The 19,407-nt window shown below is 38.6% G+C and overlaps 1 protein-coding gene across 50 annotated transcripts in view; it reads right to left on the bottom strand.

The window, feature by feature from the left end:
* Nucleotides 1-19,407, bottom strand: part of celf2 (cugbp, Elav-like family member 2) — a 154,926-nt gene that overhangs the window by 13,302 nt on the left and 122,217 nt on the right. For 14 of the 50 annotated variants that reach the window (XM_077234065.1, XM_077234060.1, XM_077234064.1 and 11 more), the window contains 5 exons: nt 17,204-17,338; nt 12,176-12,255; nt 7,671-7,832; nt 5,039-5,102; nt 802-936 (listed from right to left, as the gene is read on the bottom strand). In XM_077234065.1, coding sequence (XP_077090180.1) covers nt 802-936; nt 5,039-5,102; nt 7,671-7,832; nt 12,176-12,255; nt 17,204-17,338 — 576 coding nt within the window. Of the gene's footprint in view, nt 1-801; nt 937-5,038; nt 5,103-7,619; nt 7,833-12,175; nt 12,256-17,203; nt 17,339-19,407 lie in introns of all 50 variants that reach the window. The other 36 variants (XM_077234081.1, XM_077234079.1, XM_077234075.1 and 33 more) reach the window with 3 other exon arrangements.

The raw sequence follows: 19,407 nt of genomic DNA, 5'->3' as shown, positions 1-19,407 counted from the left end.
ACAACCTATAATTGAATATTAAAAGATTAAAAAATATTGAGAGATTTTGCTATATCATGCAGTTTTAATAAAGTGGATAAGATGGATAAATGGCCAGATAGATACAAGCATGATGCTTTATTGATTCCTAAAGGAAATTGGTTAAAATTTCATACAAAAAAGACAAGATAAGTCATCAACAATGAGGATTATTGCAATCATGAAGATGACGACGACAATAATGTTTTCAGAAAAGACCAACACAATACAAAACATCCCTCGAAACAAAAGAACTCTGAAGCATATACAATCGTTTCCCTCTGCTTCTTTTGCATTTATGCAAGTTTGAAAGACATTTTCAGGCTTCAAAGCGAGACACAAAGAAGCTAATCTAACCATAGAACCATGTGTCACACTAATGTCGCCTGCTTTCACATGTCAACTTTTTCCAAAAATGAGTGGAGCACGTTAAAGCCACGGAGCACAACAGAATAACGCCACACATATCGACACACTCTCTCAAACACAATGATGATGATGATGATGATGATGACCATGAACGATGATGGACGGTGCCAAGAACTGCACACACAAACACACACACACACACACACACACACACACACACACACACACACACACACACACACACACACACACACACACACACAATGAAAACGTAAGTTAAAAGAATTGCGATGGAGGACGTTCAGACACCAAAGAGAATGACGAACTCAACTACGACAAATGAAGGGACAACGACTCTATGGTGGAAATGATACTGCTATCGAAGATGATGATGTTGGGACAGCCTCTGGTTACCTGGGCTGGCCAGGGCTCCCAGGGACCCTGTGCTGGAGGTCAGGGCGTTAGCAGTGGACGGGCTGGCCGAACTCTGCGCTGCAGCCGCTGCTGCTGCTAGAGTGGCCAGATTCTGCAACTGCAGAGCATTCATACCTGAAGAAAGAGAAAGTGTCAATGTCTGCGTGCATGTGTTCTGTGCATGCCAAACTAAAGGAGCCACACATGTTCTACTGAATGCTCTACGAGTGCATGTCCTCGTGTATAAGAGTTTGTGGAGCTGTGTGTAGAGGCATTTGGTACAGAAGATCTGATTCTACGCGTGGGCTATGGTGCATCTACCTAAAAAGAAACTCTAAAGGTGACTCTAGATTAACGTGTTTGGGGCACGGCTACATGCAGTGGCCATGACGCCAACACACTGCGGGAAGTGGCTCACAGCCAAGAAGGACAGAGATTGGAAGTGGTACAACAAAAAAATGTACAGCATGTGTCGTATATACACGCGAAATGTATATACTCTATACTATGAGGAAGCACACACAAACACACGCGCACACATACACGCACACACGCACACACACACACACACACACACACACACACACACACACACACACACACACACACACACACACACACACACACACACACACACACACACACACACACAAAAATACGCACAAGAGACACAAAAGACTTCAGAATTACAGCATTTGGTTTGTTAGGGAAGTGCACAAGAGAATTATAGCCCTGCCCAAAATGCCACCCTCCTACATGTCCACAATATTGTGACTAACGTCCCATATATTGTCTGGTTGTCGTCTAAAATTTTGGCATGACGAAATGCAGGGAGATTGTGAGCAGCCTTCTGAAAATTAGAAATGAGAAAAATGGGACACCCTACAGTCTCATGGACTTGCAAAACGCCAAGTAAACATTAATGTTTGTCAACGGAGATGGAAAGCAAGGACTCAAACATAGAATCCAAAGAACAAAATATCTTTGTTTTTTTTCCAGCCTTATCCCTTTAGAAAGCAGTAGCATGTAATTTGGATTGGTCAGACAGTGCTTTTGGGAAGCCACGGCTGTCTGCCCTCCCAATCCACTGAGCAAGCAAGAGAAGTGCATTAAGAGTCTAATTACCACATCACAGAAGGTCATTAGAGGCAGGAAATCTACCTCTAATTGCAAAACAAAGCCCAGGTCAAGATATAAGGGCAGAGATAGATCTGTAACGTGTTGCAGGTCCTAAACAGGCTCTCAAATCCCAGTTTATTCCGTAACGTGGTATTTGTGAAAGAAATTGAATATTTAACAAAAACAAATTAAGAGAGAAAGTTGGGCAGGACCTGTTAAAAGTGGCCTCAATATAAGTGGTGTAAAGGAAGGGGTTGAAAATCAAAAGTAATTTGTGATGTCATCCCGAAACAAAATTAATTTTAGTTATTATATTTGAATGCAAGATTATGAAGGCAAAAAGTTGTGATTCTCTTGAAAAATTCTTTACAATAAGAATGTTAAAGATCAATTAAATAGGCCATTTCTGATTTCATGTACCATGACTTCAAGCTTGAATATTATATAGTATAGAAGCTGTCATTGATGTAGAAAGTGCAGTGTTGGGAGGTCAAAAAGAGAGGTTACGATGGAAATGGACTCTGAAATTGAGGGCTTTGTGACCGCCTTTGTGCTTCTGAATAAAGCGGAAAAGAACCCATTTTGAGTTTTTGGCACACAAGTGTAAAAAATGGCCATTGGGCATTTGGCACAATGTGAATTCTGTAGTTGAGAAGGGCACTTCTGCTAGTGTGAGAGAGAGATAGAGAAAAAGAGAGATCCATCCATGCAGTATGTTCACACTCTTCGCGGACTGAGTGGAGAGAGAGGTGTCAGGAAAGAGGTGATGCTGGCTCTCGCTGAATGTTCATCATGTGTAATGGAGCTCCTTATGGCCCGTAACTCCACCCACAGCACAGACACAGCAGATGTCAGCTGTATATATCGTCTGCCAATCATAGATGGTTGCCAGGCGACAGATGGAGGGGTCCAAAGATTTCACAATTCAGCTGAGAAAAGCCTTCAAATCCTGTTGAGTTTGAGAGCTCCTGTCGATTCTCACTTCAAGTAGTGTCTCAAACAGACTTGATATGTTTATCTGCTCATCTTGAACAGGTTTCTGGCTTGGGATTATGCAATGGTCTACTTTGAACTTTTTACATTTAAATTTTTGGCCGGTGTGCCACTTTGAAAGAGACAATAGAAAAGTACAAAAGCAAGTATAAAGGGAGAGGGAGAAATGGGGATGAAGCGGATCGAATTCAAACTTGCGTCTCTTGCATGAGCTTCACAGCTTAACATGGAGGTTTCTAATAGTCCTGAAGAACTTGATTAGTTGGTTCAGATGTGTTTCTGTATTTCAGTACTTGTTTCAGTTATTGGTTGAGTTTGGTTCATTTGTGCTGAAGTAAATTCAAATATTTAAAATCAAGATGTGTCGTACCAAGTTTGGCATCAGCGAAGTCAAATGTCATTGGTTGAACTTGGTGATACGACATGTAAATAAATGTACAGTGTATGCATATTACAACATTGTGTACTGTTTCCATTGTCTGCAAAAGAGCAGCTTGGATATGAAAAAATGTCTTCCTTTCGAATCCGCAAAAGAAAATAAGTCATACATGTTTGAAACGACACGACTGAGCAAATGACAGAATTTTCCTTTTTTAGTTGAATGGATCCATTAATCCAGCACTGGCACATTTCTGTATATAATCTGCAAGTATAATAACAAGCTACTTCGTCCATCATGTGTGACCAACTCCCATTATTTTCCGCAAATAAACTGGTTTTATTAAAAGACTAAACTAAGCTGTTTTTTGGTAATTATATTGCCTTAAAAATGAGTTCCAGAAAATGCTATTGTTATGGTAATGTGGGAATTTTTCGCTCTTTAATTGTGTGGTGGCAGCTGCCGCTGGTTTGGCTCAATGTGAACTTCATTCTCGCTGAGAGGCTGTCACAGATGTACCACTGAACTTAAACGAGAGCTTCCAGGACTCTCTTCATGATGGTAAACAAAAACACCACAGTCCTGCTCAACCTCTCCACAAGAGCCTACATTAATGAGGAAGCCACTCTCTGGTGTGCAAAACTGTTGTCAGGGGGGAAGGCTTTAGGAGATAAAGGCACTCATCCTACACACACTGTAAGCCATTCTAGATGCTAATACGTTCTTTTTCTTTCATCCTTAGCAGCTGCAATTAGGCAAGACCGTGTGCTATAAATATTTCACTTTCCTTGAAGGCCTGGCAGCTTGATAAACAGACCACAATTAAGACCTGACAAGAACAGAGACACACACTGGGAATGTAATGCAAAAGACAACGGTAAAAAACATTGAAAACGGGGGGTGGGGGGGGGGGATAGGGAAACCGAGCAAAGAGAAACTTTCGCTTAGAGTTTTGTTGCGTCTAGTGTTAAGTCGGACGCAAAAAAACTGTCAAAGAGAGAACAGCATACACCTGTCTAACAGTGAGAGCAAGCAGGAGCTCATTGGCAGATGTTGTAAAACACTAATCATATTCCAGACTGCTAAACTAAGTCAGCATGAAGAAAGAAAAACATGTCATGTTGCTTCGATGAGGGATCCATATTGTTGCTGAATTCTCTGCAAGGTTTCTGGTGAATTTGACAGTATTTGTGGCATGAAAAAACTGTGATAAGTGGCCTCTTTGGATAAGGTTATTTTCATTTTCCTCTTCTTTGAGGAATGCTAAAGTAAAAATTTAAAAAGCTGAAGGCATCTGAGGGTTGATGGGGCGTATCATCATAATCTGGTCTCTTATAAGCCTCACAGACCCCAGGCAAGGAAAAGTGATTGGATGATGAGACTCTTCTTCCAAGAAACAAAAAAAAAAAAAGGGTTTGATGTACATTGGAACAGGCGTGGAAAGAATGGCACAATCAAATCTGACACACACATACACTTACAAACATTACAAAGTATCTAGGTGTGCTACACATTGTAGAAAGCCAGGAATTTTGCAGCATGATAAAACTAAACTCTGAGGTAGGATGACAATGCTCTCAGCCGAACCTTTGCTGATCCTGGATCTGCTCAGGGCTTGAGGTGTCAAACTGGGTTTTTGTTATCCAATCCTGAGCTGGGTTGAATGGTTTAGTAGGGGGAATGGGAGTTTAGTTGAGGAGTTACAATGGGGGTAGAGTAGGAACAAATCAGAGATCAGTATCTCACCTGCCATTTGTTGAATACCACTGAACGCTCCTAGGTTACTGGAGGAGGTCGCTTGTTGGAGCAACTGGGAAAAAGAGAGAAATGAAAACAGACCGTTAATGTGTAATCACTATTATGCATTGGCTTATGGTGATGGATATATAAGGATAATGTTTGAAGGAGCTAGTGTTAGCTAAATATAGATGAAACATTGTGGTTTGTTCCCATGTTCCATGTTGTCTGGAGTGACACTATAGAGCAGCCTGTCAACAGCAAAGCAACACATAAGCCTCTATCTGATAGGGCATGGTCTTAGCCACTGGTGTTCCTCAAGTATTAGGATTGGGCCCGCTCTAATTTTGTATTTATCAACATAATTAATGTAATAAACAAAATCAAACCAACAAAATCACAGCCAATCAAAATATATTTGATCTCTAATATACAACATGTGTGATGTCTCATAAAATTGCACTTTCAAGTGCAACACAACAAAAAGTGACCAATAAAATGGTTTGCAGTGTGGCACATTATTGCTATGCGGCCAATTAGTTCTAAATCTCAGTTTGAGATAGATATGTAAGTGTATCATTTTATCACTTTAACACAGTGAGACTGGACACTGTGTTAAGAATGGTTATAATGCTAATTAAATTACTATATTTCATAGACAAGAAATGCTTACTGTGCAAAATCTCTCGAAACCATAATTTGCAAGCAACTCATCTCACAAAATATAGTGCTGGGAGTGAAAACCATTTCAAATACTTAAAGTAACTAAATCACAAAATACTTGAGGAGCACTTCAAGGTATTAGACTCATACATCGGTGCCAGTTACACTGTCATGCTAAGAGTCGCCCGTCAGTTCTGCTGGCAGTATGTTGCTGTCCTGGGCAGTTTCTGCACATGAAAGGGGAGAGGAAAGCAGACTCTAAATGACTCTAGAGGATTAGGATGACATTGAACTAGACCCCTCAGACTGCTTAAAAGCTGAACGTAACCTCAAAATGACAGGGAAGTGGAAAAGGCAGACAAAGGAGAAGCAGAAGGGTGGGAGAGATGGCCCTGTCCCAATGCTCTTGCATAGTCCTTTAATCCTCACCCACTGTCCTCATGGACAAAAATGCAAGTAAATGTCACCACCATAATGTATCCTCTTTATATTTAGGAGGATGAAGATGGGCTTGAGTTTAACAGGGAACTTATGTATTGTTCTCATTCGAATCCAATTTCACAACAGAGCCAGAGCGGGTCTTTCATTTTCTCTATAGAGAAACTGATATTTAAGAATACTCCATAAACCTTTTAAGATAATATATACTCCTGTATTACATGTATTGTTTTAAATAAAAAACAATTAGCTTTACTATTTGATTAGAACTACGTTCTTTGCAATGCATCATGCCATGGGATGAAATGTTGAATTGTGGTGATTGATCTTGGATGGTTTGGGTTTATGGCTTTATTAGGTGTTTCACTGAAGATTTTTTGGGAAAAAAAATGCCAATGAATAAAATGAGTGGGAAAAATGCTTCAGAAACTAAGGCTGCTAAAAAAAAACTGTTCCCACTCTGTCTGCCTTCTTGAAAGTACCAAGAAAGCTGGAGTGGTTGTATCTACTAACGCAGAGGTTCTTAACCTTTTGGATTACAAGGACCCACATTGTCCACAACAATATTTGAAGGCCTCGTTTCTTTTCCTGATATACAGTGTTTACATATATCTTTTTTTTTCTTCTTTTTAATCAAAATTTCTACCCCAATATAAAAATACCAATGGAGTCTAGAAATAACACTTTTAAAATTAAACTGTTATATATTCAGGTTTTTTTCTAGACAGTGGAAAACCTGTCTTTTCAAAGAAAACGAAAGAGTTGTTGAGGGTTGTGAAGAATAACAACAAAAACAGTATCTTATGGAAGCTTGTTTCCGCCACAGAATAAAACATTTTAAAAGAAAATTGCGACTTTTTAATCTCACAATTGCGAGTTTACATCTCGCAATTCTGACTTTATTTATCAGAATCGCGAGATATAAAATCAGAATTGCATGATATAAAGTCACAGTTGCGTGTTATAAAGTCAGAATTTTGAGATATAAACTCACAATTGCAAGTTATGAAGTCAGATTTGCGTGATATAAAGTCGCAATTGCGTGTTATAAACTCACGTATAACACGCAATTGCGGCTTTATATCACGCAATTATGACTTTATAAAGCAATTGCGACTTTAGATCACGCAATTCTTGAATAAAAAATTGTGAGATAAAATTCGCAATTCCCTTTTTTTATTTTTTATTCTGTGGCGGAAACAAGCTTTCATAATATCTTGATTTCCAGGCGTTTTAGCTTATTTTAATTCCGTATTATTATTTTAAATCAAGAGGCCCCCTTGTAAACGTAGAGCCCTTGGTTAAGAACCACTCCCCTAACGGCTTCTAAATAGCAGCACCACCCTTCATAGTTTTGAGAATGGGGACCGGTTTCGATCGAGGCACGATCGAAGTACTACAGATGAGAGATTTGGAAAGGGGTGAAGACTAGCTCGGAGAGAGCGAGAGAGGTGGGGGGCGGGGCAGGTGGGCGGAGACAGTGACTGACTGCGGCGGCTGCGCTGGCTGTGCTGCTGGTGGGCGTGGTGTGTCCTCTTACTGCCAGATACTGTGGGGTGAGGCCGGTCAGGCCGGTCAGGCTGCCCCAGGCAGACGCGCTGTTCAACTGCTGCATCTGCTGCGCCAACTGCTGCTGCAGCCGCCGCTGTTCCTTATCCTTCTGCGTGTCGGCAAATTTCACCACCATGGGGGAGGAGCAGCCCTGTGAGAACAGATTGAAAGAGAGAGGAGGAAAGCGGAAGAGAAAAAGGGGTAAAAAAACAGGGAAATCTAAGTATCTAGAAGAGCAATGATCTTGTGCAGAGGTACTGCATAAACCGATAATGACACACACACAACCGCTGGAGCGACGGGAGTTCTTGGTGAAATGAGAGTCCTGTGCTGTGCTGCTGATTTTATTTCCCAGGAAAGCGATTTCCTGCTTTATAAAACTATTTCATCATCTGTCTGAGGGAGCGAGGCAGTGAGCGAGATCTCCCACCCCACAGCCCTCGCTGTACCCTGCAGACCTGCCGCATTTCCGCTAATCTCTCACGCGTTCGGTCTCTCTCGAAAGCAAACAAACGGAAACATCTTGGGCCTGACCGGTGATGCCCGTTTAACTAAAGCCCTCAGGGTCAGAATATAATGCATAGCAAGTGTTGCGTTAGTTCCTGACGTGGTTATTCAACCAAAAGATTTAATTTACTCATGATCTACACACTCTCATGTTCTTCGAAATCATCGTTGTTGCTTTTTTTTTCAGAAAAGTTGAGCAAAATGCTGAATAAAATAATCTCAGGTTATAAAAAAGGTCCAAAATGGTTAATCTGATGAAAACATGACCAGGTTACATTTGACTCCAAAATCAAAAGAAAAAATGTATTATGCACAAAGTATATAAAAATACAAAAATGTATTATGTATTATTCTTATGAGAATTAAGCACATTCTAACCCAAATTCTCATTACAATAGTGTTGTATGTATTATTTATGTTAAGTTTTTTATTTTATATTGTAATACAGTGCTGTTTTTATTTAAATCAGCAAAATGAAGGCAGATATTTTACAATATGCATATTACATCAATTTAATTTTCAATGGTGAGTCTAATTAGATTCCAGTAACTATAATGCAAGAATTTAGTGTAATTTGTAATACAAAAAGCTTAAATTTAAGGCAGAAGAACACATACTGCAATAACATAATACTTTACAATTTAAAGAATATGTCTTAATAATGCAAATACATATTTTTTGCATTATGGTAATAAGCTATTTATGACTTGGGCATGAGATTCACCTAAAAGTAGCCTATACCACTTGTTTTGTGTGAGGAGCAGACCAAAATATAAATCATCACGGCGGCATGAAGTAACAGAATTTTCTGTGACGCAAGCGCACAAGTTATAGAAGGAAGAATTTGTAAATGGTGTTCAGTAAGAACATTCAGAAACACCATTACATGTATTAATATCAAAGCTGTTCCTCAGGCAAAGGCAGCTAACACAGGACAGCAATATGGAGCCACAAGAGGACGAAAGATTGAGACGAGTGCTTCAAGGCAATTATTCTACATCTCTGTCTCTTGTCTCTACCTTACAGGTGCTGATTCACTCTGATAAATCACTCTGCCGCTTTTATTGTGCTCTCTCTGAACTGCGAACCACAGACTGACAAAAAAAAGATGAAAGATCACAGACCCTCTACAACGAGTGTGTGCGAGAGAGAGAGCATTTGAGTTTCTCGGAGGTGGAGCGCCTCACATCCACCCGGAGCATTCTACAGTGTTCCTTCCATTAGGAGAGCTGATTTTCTTATTTCTGCTCTCAGATGGAGGGGAGGTAAAAATAAAACTTGTAAGGGGGGATGAGATTTAACTCAAGCTGTCAATCGAGTGGTGCCATCTCCGAGTGAACATCTCAAGAGACCGAAAAAATCTCATTACTCACTCGCTCTGTCTTTCTCTCTTACACACACACACACACACAGACTCACACTCTACAGCCTTTGACTAATGTGAAAGAAGTAGATTGAAGCTAAAGTGTACAAGTTAAAATTGGTAACGCTTAGGTTAATCTTACAAAAACATTTCCAGGTCACATGCCCAGATACGTTGTTGAAAGGTTAGGTAAAAATCACCCTAACACCCCCCTCCAATGAAATATACAGGAGCATACGAACGTGCATCTGTGGAGACACACACACACACACACACACACACACAAACACAGCAACGCGATCACAGAGATAAAGAGAGACAAACACATATCAAACGAGATGAACGTCCAGGGAGACTTTTGCAAACCACAGCACTGAAAAAAACCCTTTGAGACGATCAAGGCCGATCGCAACTGTGTGCGAGTGCACAGGCGCATGCATGACCACCCTCTGTCATATCCGTTTTCATTAAGTCATGGCATTCCGAAAGGCCACAGAATCCTCGGTGTGAGGTAGAGGCGAAGATATGGCCAAAAAAACAACAACAATCCAACACAATTTACTCACTCTCATCTAAACCGGGTTATTACTTTCCCTTTGCGTATTTAGACACATACTGTGCAGAAATGTGACCAGCTGACAAAAAGATAATATATATATGTAAATTTAGCTAAGAATTGATAAATACAGGCCTTCAGAGACTTGAGAAAGCAGCTTAAATCCATTAGTGTCAACGATTTCTGATTGGTTAATAGGTGGCCTTTAATTCCGGGCGTCGGTGTTAAAAAACAGCATGTCTGTAAGGGTTAATGTACGTTGGGAAATTTGCGGAGAGTGGTGACACAAGTGTGCAAGTCGCACACACACACAGTTGCATAGTTAGGACCCTGTATTAGACATCTGTCAGCACCCTCTGATTTGCCGTGTCAGAGCTTTGACATTTTGACAGGCACTGAGACGGACTGCTAAACTCGGCAGCATTCTACAGGGCAATCACAATGCAAGGGCCCGTCGGAGGTCTGTTATTAAAACGTCTGTGACATCGTCACAACGAGACCCGTCTTCTAATAGCAGACTGGTTGGGTGGTGGGTCTGGGGGGTCCTTCTTAGTTTGACCCATTTGACCATGGGTGGTTTTAGCAATGCCTGACAGTAATAACAGGGAGTGAAGAGGCACTTAATATGGTGTTAAAAGTTCTGCAGAAAACTGACTGACTGACAGGGAAAATTCTGTTTAAAAAAAGTTTCATCTTGCAAGTTGGAACTTCATAGGGTAAACCTTACAAGGTAGTGATACTGGCCGCCAATTCAAATAGAAATAAGAGAGAGAAAAAGATAGAGAGATAGCAAGAGAGGCTGTGTTCTAAAAACTAGTGAGTTGCCTAAAGCAGTCTAATTGCCTTGGCAGCATCCGAGTGAAATGAATCCTCGTAAGTGACTGATTTGGAACGCTCTACATAGGCAGTAACTTGTGCGTCATACACGCTTACTCACATACTAGTTTGGGATAAGTTTGGGATGTTGTTAAGCTAACTGCGAAATTCTAATAGGCAAAACAAAACAGAGAATACAAGAAAATGGGGAAATGGTAAATGTGGACAAATTAGCATTCTGCTAAACTAACAACGATAATCTCAATACAAGGTCAAATTAGGATTTTTTTTTTTTTGCAGAGACGATCCATTGTCCATTATCAATAGTGTAGTGATAACTTTTGCAAATTAAGCAGCTTTATAGGTAAATTTGCATGTTTAACTTTTAACAAATGCAAATGTAAATTCACCGAAAAGTGACCTATTTAGAACACTCTTCATAGGCAGCAACTTGTGTCAAATGCACGGCACCTTTTGCACAAACCATACATCATGTTAGAGTTTGGGATTAACATGCTCTTAAGATAACACCGATATTCTAATAAGCAAAACAAAGTAGAGCATCCAGAAAAAATGGTACAATGGTACCATTAACATTCTGCTAAGCTAACAACAATACTTTTGTATTTGGAATGCTCTATAGACAGCAAATTGTGTCATACAAATGCCTCACTCACGCAACATAACTCACCGTTGACTTTAATGGAGTTTGGTATTAGCATGTTGCTAAGCTAACAACTCGACACTAATGAATAAGACAAAAATAGCACACAAGATTGGTTAAAATAGTTTTAATTTGAATTAGAACTATTTCTTTACATACTTTGCAGTACTGAATGGATTACTTTAGTATCAAGATCATGGGTATCGTTCACCATTTTCGGGTGGAAGCAGATAAGCTAATAATGACATTACTACAACTAAGCATAAATGAAATGGGTGACTTTTAATTAGACATTATTGATGCTACATGGATCTGAATTAATTTCTTTTTATTATGGACGTATCATAGTAGGGCATCTTTGATTTTTGTTTCACTGAGCTCAGCACAATGCATTATTGTATTGTCCAAGGATGTCCAAAAGTAGGTTCGAACAATCTTTGCGAGAGCACACCCTTAAAATACAGTAGCTCACTAGGTTTTGGAACCGAGTAGAGATAGAGAGAGAGAGAGATAGAGAGAGAGAGAGAGAGAGAGAGAGAGAGAGAGAGAGAGAGAGAGAGAGAGAGAGAGAAGACAAGGGTACAGTACCTCCATGGTTTGAGACTGATGCATGCCTTTGATTGCATTCTGTGCCATAGCCCTGGTAGAAAACGTGACAAACGCACATCCTGCAGGAAGGAGGGGAGGGACGTGGGAGGGAGGGAGGGAGGGAGGGAGGAGAGGAAGGAGGAGAGACGAGAGAGAAACAAAACAAGACAAAAGGGTTGGACAGGTTGTTATAAAGCCAAAAAACAAAGATCGTACAAAGAACACAGCAGACAACAGTGCTATACAGTTGCTAGAATAGAACAATCAACATTCAACATTCAGCTTTATATAAACATTCAACATTCAACATCTCAAAATACACACTCAACAAAATGACTATCAGCAATGGTATCAGTTCTTTAGTTTTGTTTGGTGTGATGGCTATGGGGTTAGAGTGTGTGGCTAGTGTCATCACATACACACACGTACTTTGTCACGCCCCAACTCTACCTGTAGGGTTACGACGATACCAATATTTCAATTGTTAATACCAATGCTAGTGAAATTTCACGATTCCAATTTTGATACCACAACAGAAACATGACACTTTTACTTTTACTTAAAAATTGAAAATTAATATAAATAATACATTTAAGGGTTTGTTCAATCAAAATTGAAAATGTGGTCATCAATTACTTTTAAGATGTCTTTATGGACTTTTTGAAACTTAAACGTTTTGTTGGAATGGATTTTCAACTGAGGGACAGAAGTGTCTCAAGTTTCATGCAATTACAAAAAATAAAATGCATTAAAAAAAAACATAAATATGTAATATTCCTTTTTAAATAACTGTATAATCAAGCCGAGTAATCCCTGGAGGCGAGTGTGTGTTTCGGGAGAGCTTGCAATGGCATCTGGGACAAGGAGTCTTGGAACCGGAGCGGTGCAAGCGGGAGCCAGAAGAACAGGCCATATGGAGGCATGCTGGGGGAAATCGCAACCCTGTTTGAAGAGCTCTACTCTACTGTGCAGTCCAGCAGATTTATACATTTTGAGGACACACACATGCTCACATGCATAGACAGTCTAGTTAATGGGTTAAATACTTCTTACACGTCTACATATGCAAATGCGCTGAGAGAGGAGTGAAAGAATGGAGGAGAAAGAACAAAAGACTTGTCGTCCTGTCTTTTCATAAATGATTCCTTCGAGTGCTTTCTTTTAAGTTTGGAAACTATTTACGATGTGATGTGCTGTCGGTCCGAATAACATGAACATGTCAATTGTATACTATTTTCTCTTTTTTCCTATACGGCAACATTCTCATGCTGCCATAGACAGTGATGGGAAATGTAGTTTTGTCGCACACAAACCTGTCAGCTTATAATCTGGTTAAATAAGTAGTACTTTCTGGAAAGCTTTTGTTATTCTTCACCCGCAGTGCATAATTTGCATACGAAATACAGTGCATGCAACATTCAGATTACAATTTATGATCAATACCACAACGATTTTATCATGATTCTTCAAGAAAATCTTGACATTCACACTGGAAATGAGGACATAGAGGTTGCTCATCTCATTAATGGTCAATGACATATAAGAGTATTCACAAAATAAAATAAAATAATTATTCAGTTGCACACTTTTTTAGAGTTGGATTTATGTGTAAAAAAATACCATTTTGACAAAAATAACAAATTACATTTTAAATGCCATGTCACAAGGTGGTGTAATGTGGTGTAACCAAGTAAAAATAATAATATTTTTCTTACACCTTGAATACATGTGAATCATAATTATTAATAATTAATGATAGTTGTTACCATTTACTAGTATTATTATTTTAATGATTTATAAATATCATTATGTTTTTGGGGAGTTGCACCACATGACATTTTACAACCTGAACTAAGCTTGCCTTTTAATAAAGTCTAATCATTTAATATCTTAAGAATGATTTTAATATTTTACTTTGGTCTGCACCATATGATTTGAATCAAACTTTGATTTGACAGACAAAAAAAAAAAATAAAACTAAAACATTAAGCAACTCCCATTACCACCCCCACCCAAAAATACCAAAATTAATTTTAATTCAGAAATTAAAAGATGATTTTCATTGAAGAGGTGTATTTATTGTATGTATAAAATGCATTTTTGACAAAAAAAAAAAAAAAAAAAATTTGCATCATGTTAATGACCCACGTGACTTAAAGTCAGCAATAATTGTGCCCTGCAGTTCAGTGTTAGAACCACACGGTTGCGCTGTATATCTGCTGGCACCTACTCTAGCGGACCTACCTTTCTTCTCTTTTCTCATTAGCATCTCTCTCCTCGCTATCACTCCAATGCAACCTCCTTTCTGTCTTCAGAGTGGGTGAATCTGGCCCCGACGAGTGAACCGGAGCACCGCCACGAGTGAAAGCGCAATGAAAGGCTGTTTATTTATAGAGTTGTTCAATTAGCCCCATCATTAAAGCAGCTTTGGACACTCCAATGGTGATATTTGTGGGCACTGGCTTGGTGCGAAACTCTAGAGAAACCATCGCGTGGTGGAGAAACGCAGGAAAAAAACTTTTTCTTTCAACTCTCAATGTCCTCGTTTTTGCTGACCTGTGACTGCAGAGTTCGTTCACTGTTCAAACGAACTCTGATCTGTTGAGATGATAAGCCGTTAACGAGGAGACCGAATGAAAGAGTTTCCAAAGAAAGCGGTTAATTATTCTTATTCTGCAGCCCTCTGGAATACTTGATGGTGATTGGTCAATCGTAGCATTCTGGGGTCAAACTATTTTTGCATAATGAGAGCAAATCGGCATAATTGTCACAGGGAACTGATTTTATGCCATGTTTTTTTTTTTCACATATTCAAATAAATTTTATTTTAATTAATGTATGTATTGGTCAGGTATTTTTCTCGCAATAAGGACTGAGTGACTATACTTTTTTGCAGTAGTTGTGGTGAAAACAATGCAAACAAAGGTATAAATAACAGCCAGTGTCATTGAAAGAGAATAAACGAGGGATACGGTGCAATACGGAGGGACAGAGAGAGCGATAGATGAGTTTTTTTTGAAGAAAGTGGGGTAGCTCCCAGGGCACTGCGCTCACATGTGGCCTGATCTATATTTTATTAATAGTGAAGTTCAATGAAGATTGATAGACCGCTTTAATAGCGATGCGAGAGTCCTGCTAAAGTCATCCTACTCCATGGGATTTAGGGTACACCTCATTTACGTACACATTTACTCATCTATTTATTCATCCAATCCTTTTTTATGGGAGGGGGGTGCTAGTTCCTCTCATTGAAGCATTTCGAATATATCTCCAACCACTAGCTCAGGGAATAAAGTTAATCTCCTGTGGAATTAAAATATTCATGAGGACAGGAGGGAAAGACGGAAAATAAGGACTGCGGAGGAGTAGCGCGAATGAGCGGAGGATGGAGGGACGACTAGAGGAGTGGATGAGGAGGATAAACGAGTGATATAAGAGGGCTGTATGTGAAAGCAGGGCATTGTGGGAAGATGGAGGTACGGTGTAATTCCCTAAGTTACATCAAGCTGGAAAAATCTTCAACAGTATCATCTACCACAAATATTCCCATGATTCTTGAGGAAATCGAACAACCTCACACATGAGAGAGACTGACTTTGCTAAGTAGCAGACCTTTGAACTTGAAAGCTCGAATAAACAAATAAATAAAAAAACACTAACCAGTATCCCTAACCACCACGTTTGATAAGAATGTGCACAATTGTCTCCGTTTGTAAATGTAGATTTTTTGAAGGCTAAGTGACTTAAAAGGTTTTTCACTTACAATGGAGGTCAATTGGCCAAGTGTACACTGTTGCTCCATAGACTTACAGTATAAGTGCATTTCAAAAGAGACGAAACAAAAGTAAAAATTACGGTCAATGGTAATCGACGATGGAGCTACAAAAATAATGGCCGTTGTAGCCTAAAAGTTTATGTGTAATAAATTCTGTTGAATTATATAAAATATTTATTTCTAAAGCTACTTTTTGTAATGTCTATTTGTAATAATAATAATAATACATTTTATTTATAATGCACTTTACATTTCAGAGAAATCTCAAAGTCTCTTTGTTCTCTATTTGATGCTTTTCTCATTTAACACAATAAAGACTTTAAATTATCTTTCGGGGGTTATTTGATGTGTGGATAATTTAGATTAATTAATCGGCACATCATGTTATTACTTTGATTAAAAATTGTAATCAATTTACAGCCCTGATTATTTGTTAAGTTTCTTGCACCAAAAACACTCGTTTTTTACTGTGACCTGTATATATCGAAATGAGGCTGATTTTGCTACTGTACCTTTAAGACTTCTATATGTACATGAGCCCTGTTATGATTGGTTATGATTGTTATTATTGTCTGCTGTAGTTCCAACTAGTTCTCACGAGAAAACCTAACTTTTTTACGAGGTGGCGATTTTGTATAAATTTGTACAATGTGTATGCTTTTTTTTTTTTTTTTTAAAGTAAGCCTAACATCATTGGGTGTAAGCAGATTGTACGAATAAGATTGTATAAATGAATATGATTAGTCAAAAGCGTAAAATAGTTACAAACTGCCATGAGATTGTGTTGGTAGCTCACCCTGTTTTTCATCAGGACGGCACAAGCGGCTGAATACTGAATAAGTGTTGATGTATAAATGTGGGCGGGCATATGTTAATGAGCTTACGTTTTTGCCGCTTACAGTGTCCAGTCCAGTGTGTCCCCATAGAAAGTGAAAATTCTGAGTGACGCAAAACAATCACTGCCAATCAGAACATATTTGTCATTTAATATATAGATACATGGAATGCTTTATTTGACCAATGAGGTTTCACTGTGGGCGTGGCTACCCAGTGTGATGCTTCATTGCAATCGCACCTGCTTAGCTCATAGTGTTAGTTTCACATTTGCGTTGCGATTGTTAGAGCACACGTCAAATTATTTCAAACAAGAAAGAAAAATCTTGTTTTCCACCATATGCTTCCTTCTAAAAAGTAGAAACAAATGTCGAAACCCTGATATATATATATATATACACAGTACGTGCGTGTCTCACCTCGGCTGAGTCCGTCTGGTCCCCTCAAGATGCGGCACTCCTCGATCTGTCCGAAGGGAGAGAACATGACCCGGATGTCGTTCTCATTGCATTTCTTCGACACCATGCCGATGAACAGCTTTCTGTCCTCCACCGCTGAGCGATAGGAAGGGTGGAGAAAACAAATGAGACCAACGTGTGGAAAAAAAAGGTGTGATCACGTGATCAACATCTTATTAGCACATCAAGCCTAGACACACACAACAGCAAATTTGCGTTTGGTTCTCTTTGATGTTTCCTTTCAATGACCCAGGCGCTCTCTTTTGCCTGTAATCTGTGTGTGCTGCCTTCAAGTCCTTCTGGGATGTTTCTATTTACAAGCTCGGAGGCCGTAATTATGATGCGATGTGCAATTTTGGTCGAAATAAAATGGATGCGTTGAGCGATTTCATTTTTATGTCTCTCTTACAGTTCATAAAGACAGAAAGCTCTTTAGCCCTAATGCACCAAAATGAAGAGGAAATGGTGCATTAGGTGTGTAATTGATGCTTTATTTATGTATTTTATCATTATCTGCCATGTAGAATGATGGGAAATGTAGTTTTGTCGCTCACCTCATTAACTGGCTAAATGTGTAGTAATTTCAGGCAAACTGTATTGCTATTTTTCATCAACAGTAGATAAAATGCGTTCAAAAAACAACATATAAGCTTGTATGGAATCTTTTGGCTAATTTGATGTATCTTTCAGCATCCTAGAAGACCGTAAAATAAAATGTAAAAATCCAGTTCAATTTAACACATTTTACAGTGTGATCTCGTGGATATGTATGGAAACACATTTCAAACTTAAAGTAAAACATAAATGGAATAAAATAAATAAACAAACAAATTGCAGATTCATACCCTCCAACTGTGACTTAAAGCGTACCATGTGAAGGTATTACTTTTTTAAAATGCTTTATCACAATTAATCTGAAATGATCGGCATAATGGGAGAAGGACTGAACAAAAAAAAAGAGAGATAAATAAAACAATGAAATTGTATATTTGGTGACGGTTTTCAGTTGTGTGGTTGTGTATGCTTGAGTGAGTGACAAAGAGAGAGAGCGAGAGAGAGAGAGGGAGGGAGAGGCAACTGTAATCCAATTTTTTTTTAATGAAGAATGTGTCAGCTCTTACCGCTGGGCGGCCGATAAGCAAGCCGCTGCACTCTGGGAAATCGATAGCTCACTTGTTTATTTTGCTGTTTGAATTGTTTGTGCATTTAACAGCGACAGGATGAGCCAGCGATAAGTGCTGTTTTCAAAGGCTTCGTCTTTATTCACACACGGTGTCAAATCAGAAGATTAACCGCGCACACACACAGGAGCAGGGTTCCCAGTTTGATGGGTTACAGTGTTCACTAATGAGCAGAATAAATGCATTACAGCTGTGTTTACAGTAAACATTTGATATGATATCATCTATGTGAGACGCCTTATGGAGGGTCACGTATATAACACCACTGTCACTCAGAGACACAGATCCTTTTCCACCGACAAGCGACGAGCCCAATCTGACTCCCACGAAAATACATGAAATGCTATTTGCAAACCATTTTATTTCCATAATAAGTCATTTCAGAGGCAGAACAAGTTATTCGATTTTTAAGGAATACTACAACAAATATTTGTTCTTTGAAATGACATGCAGCGAATTGTGCACATTAACTTGTATATATATATATATATATATATATTTTATTATCTATTGACTTAATCAATAGATAATCATTTTTGCAAATAATTCTGTTTCAGAAATTATTTGATTATTAACGAAATGATTATTAGTAATGTATAATAACAACATTACAAAAATGTGTGGTCAGTATGATTTGTTTAAAAAGAAATTAATACTTTTATTCAGCAAGGATGCATTAAATTGATCAAAATTGATCAAATTATTTTAAAATGATATAAATGCGGTTCTTTTATTGACTGAAATAAAATAAAACATTAAGCAGCACAACCATTTTCAACATTGGTAATAATTGTTAATAAGAGATGCTTCTTAAGCACCAAATCAGCATATTAGAATGTTCTCGGAAAGATCATGTGACACAGAAGACTGGAGTAATGACTGCTTTGCCATCGCAGGACTAAAATGACATCTAGCAATGAAAATGAAAATGAAAATAAAAATGTTTTAATTGTAATAATTAGTGCTGTCAAATTGATTAATCGC

Source organism: Siphateles boraxobius, unplaced genomic scaffold, assembly GCF_051911475.1.
Source record: "Siphateles boraxobius isolate OS27281-9 unplaced genomic scaffold, OSU_SipBor_1 19, whole genome shotgun sequence".
Classification (NCBI taxonomy): Eukaryota; Metazoa; Chordata; class Actinopteri; order Cypriniformes; family Leuciscidae; genus Siphateles; species Siphateles boraxobius.
Note: the sequence above shows the minus strand (reverse complement) of the source record. Positions and strands in the feature narration are given on the sequence as shown.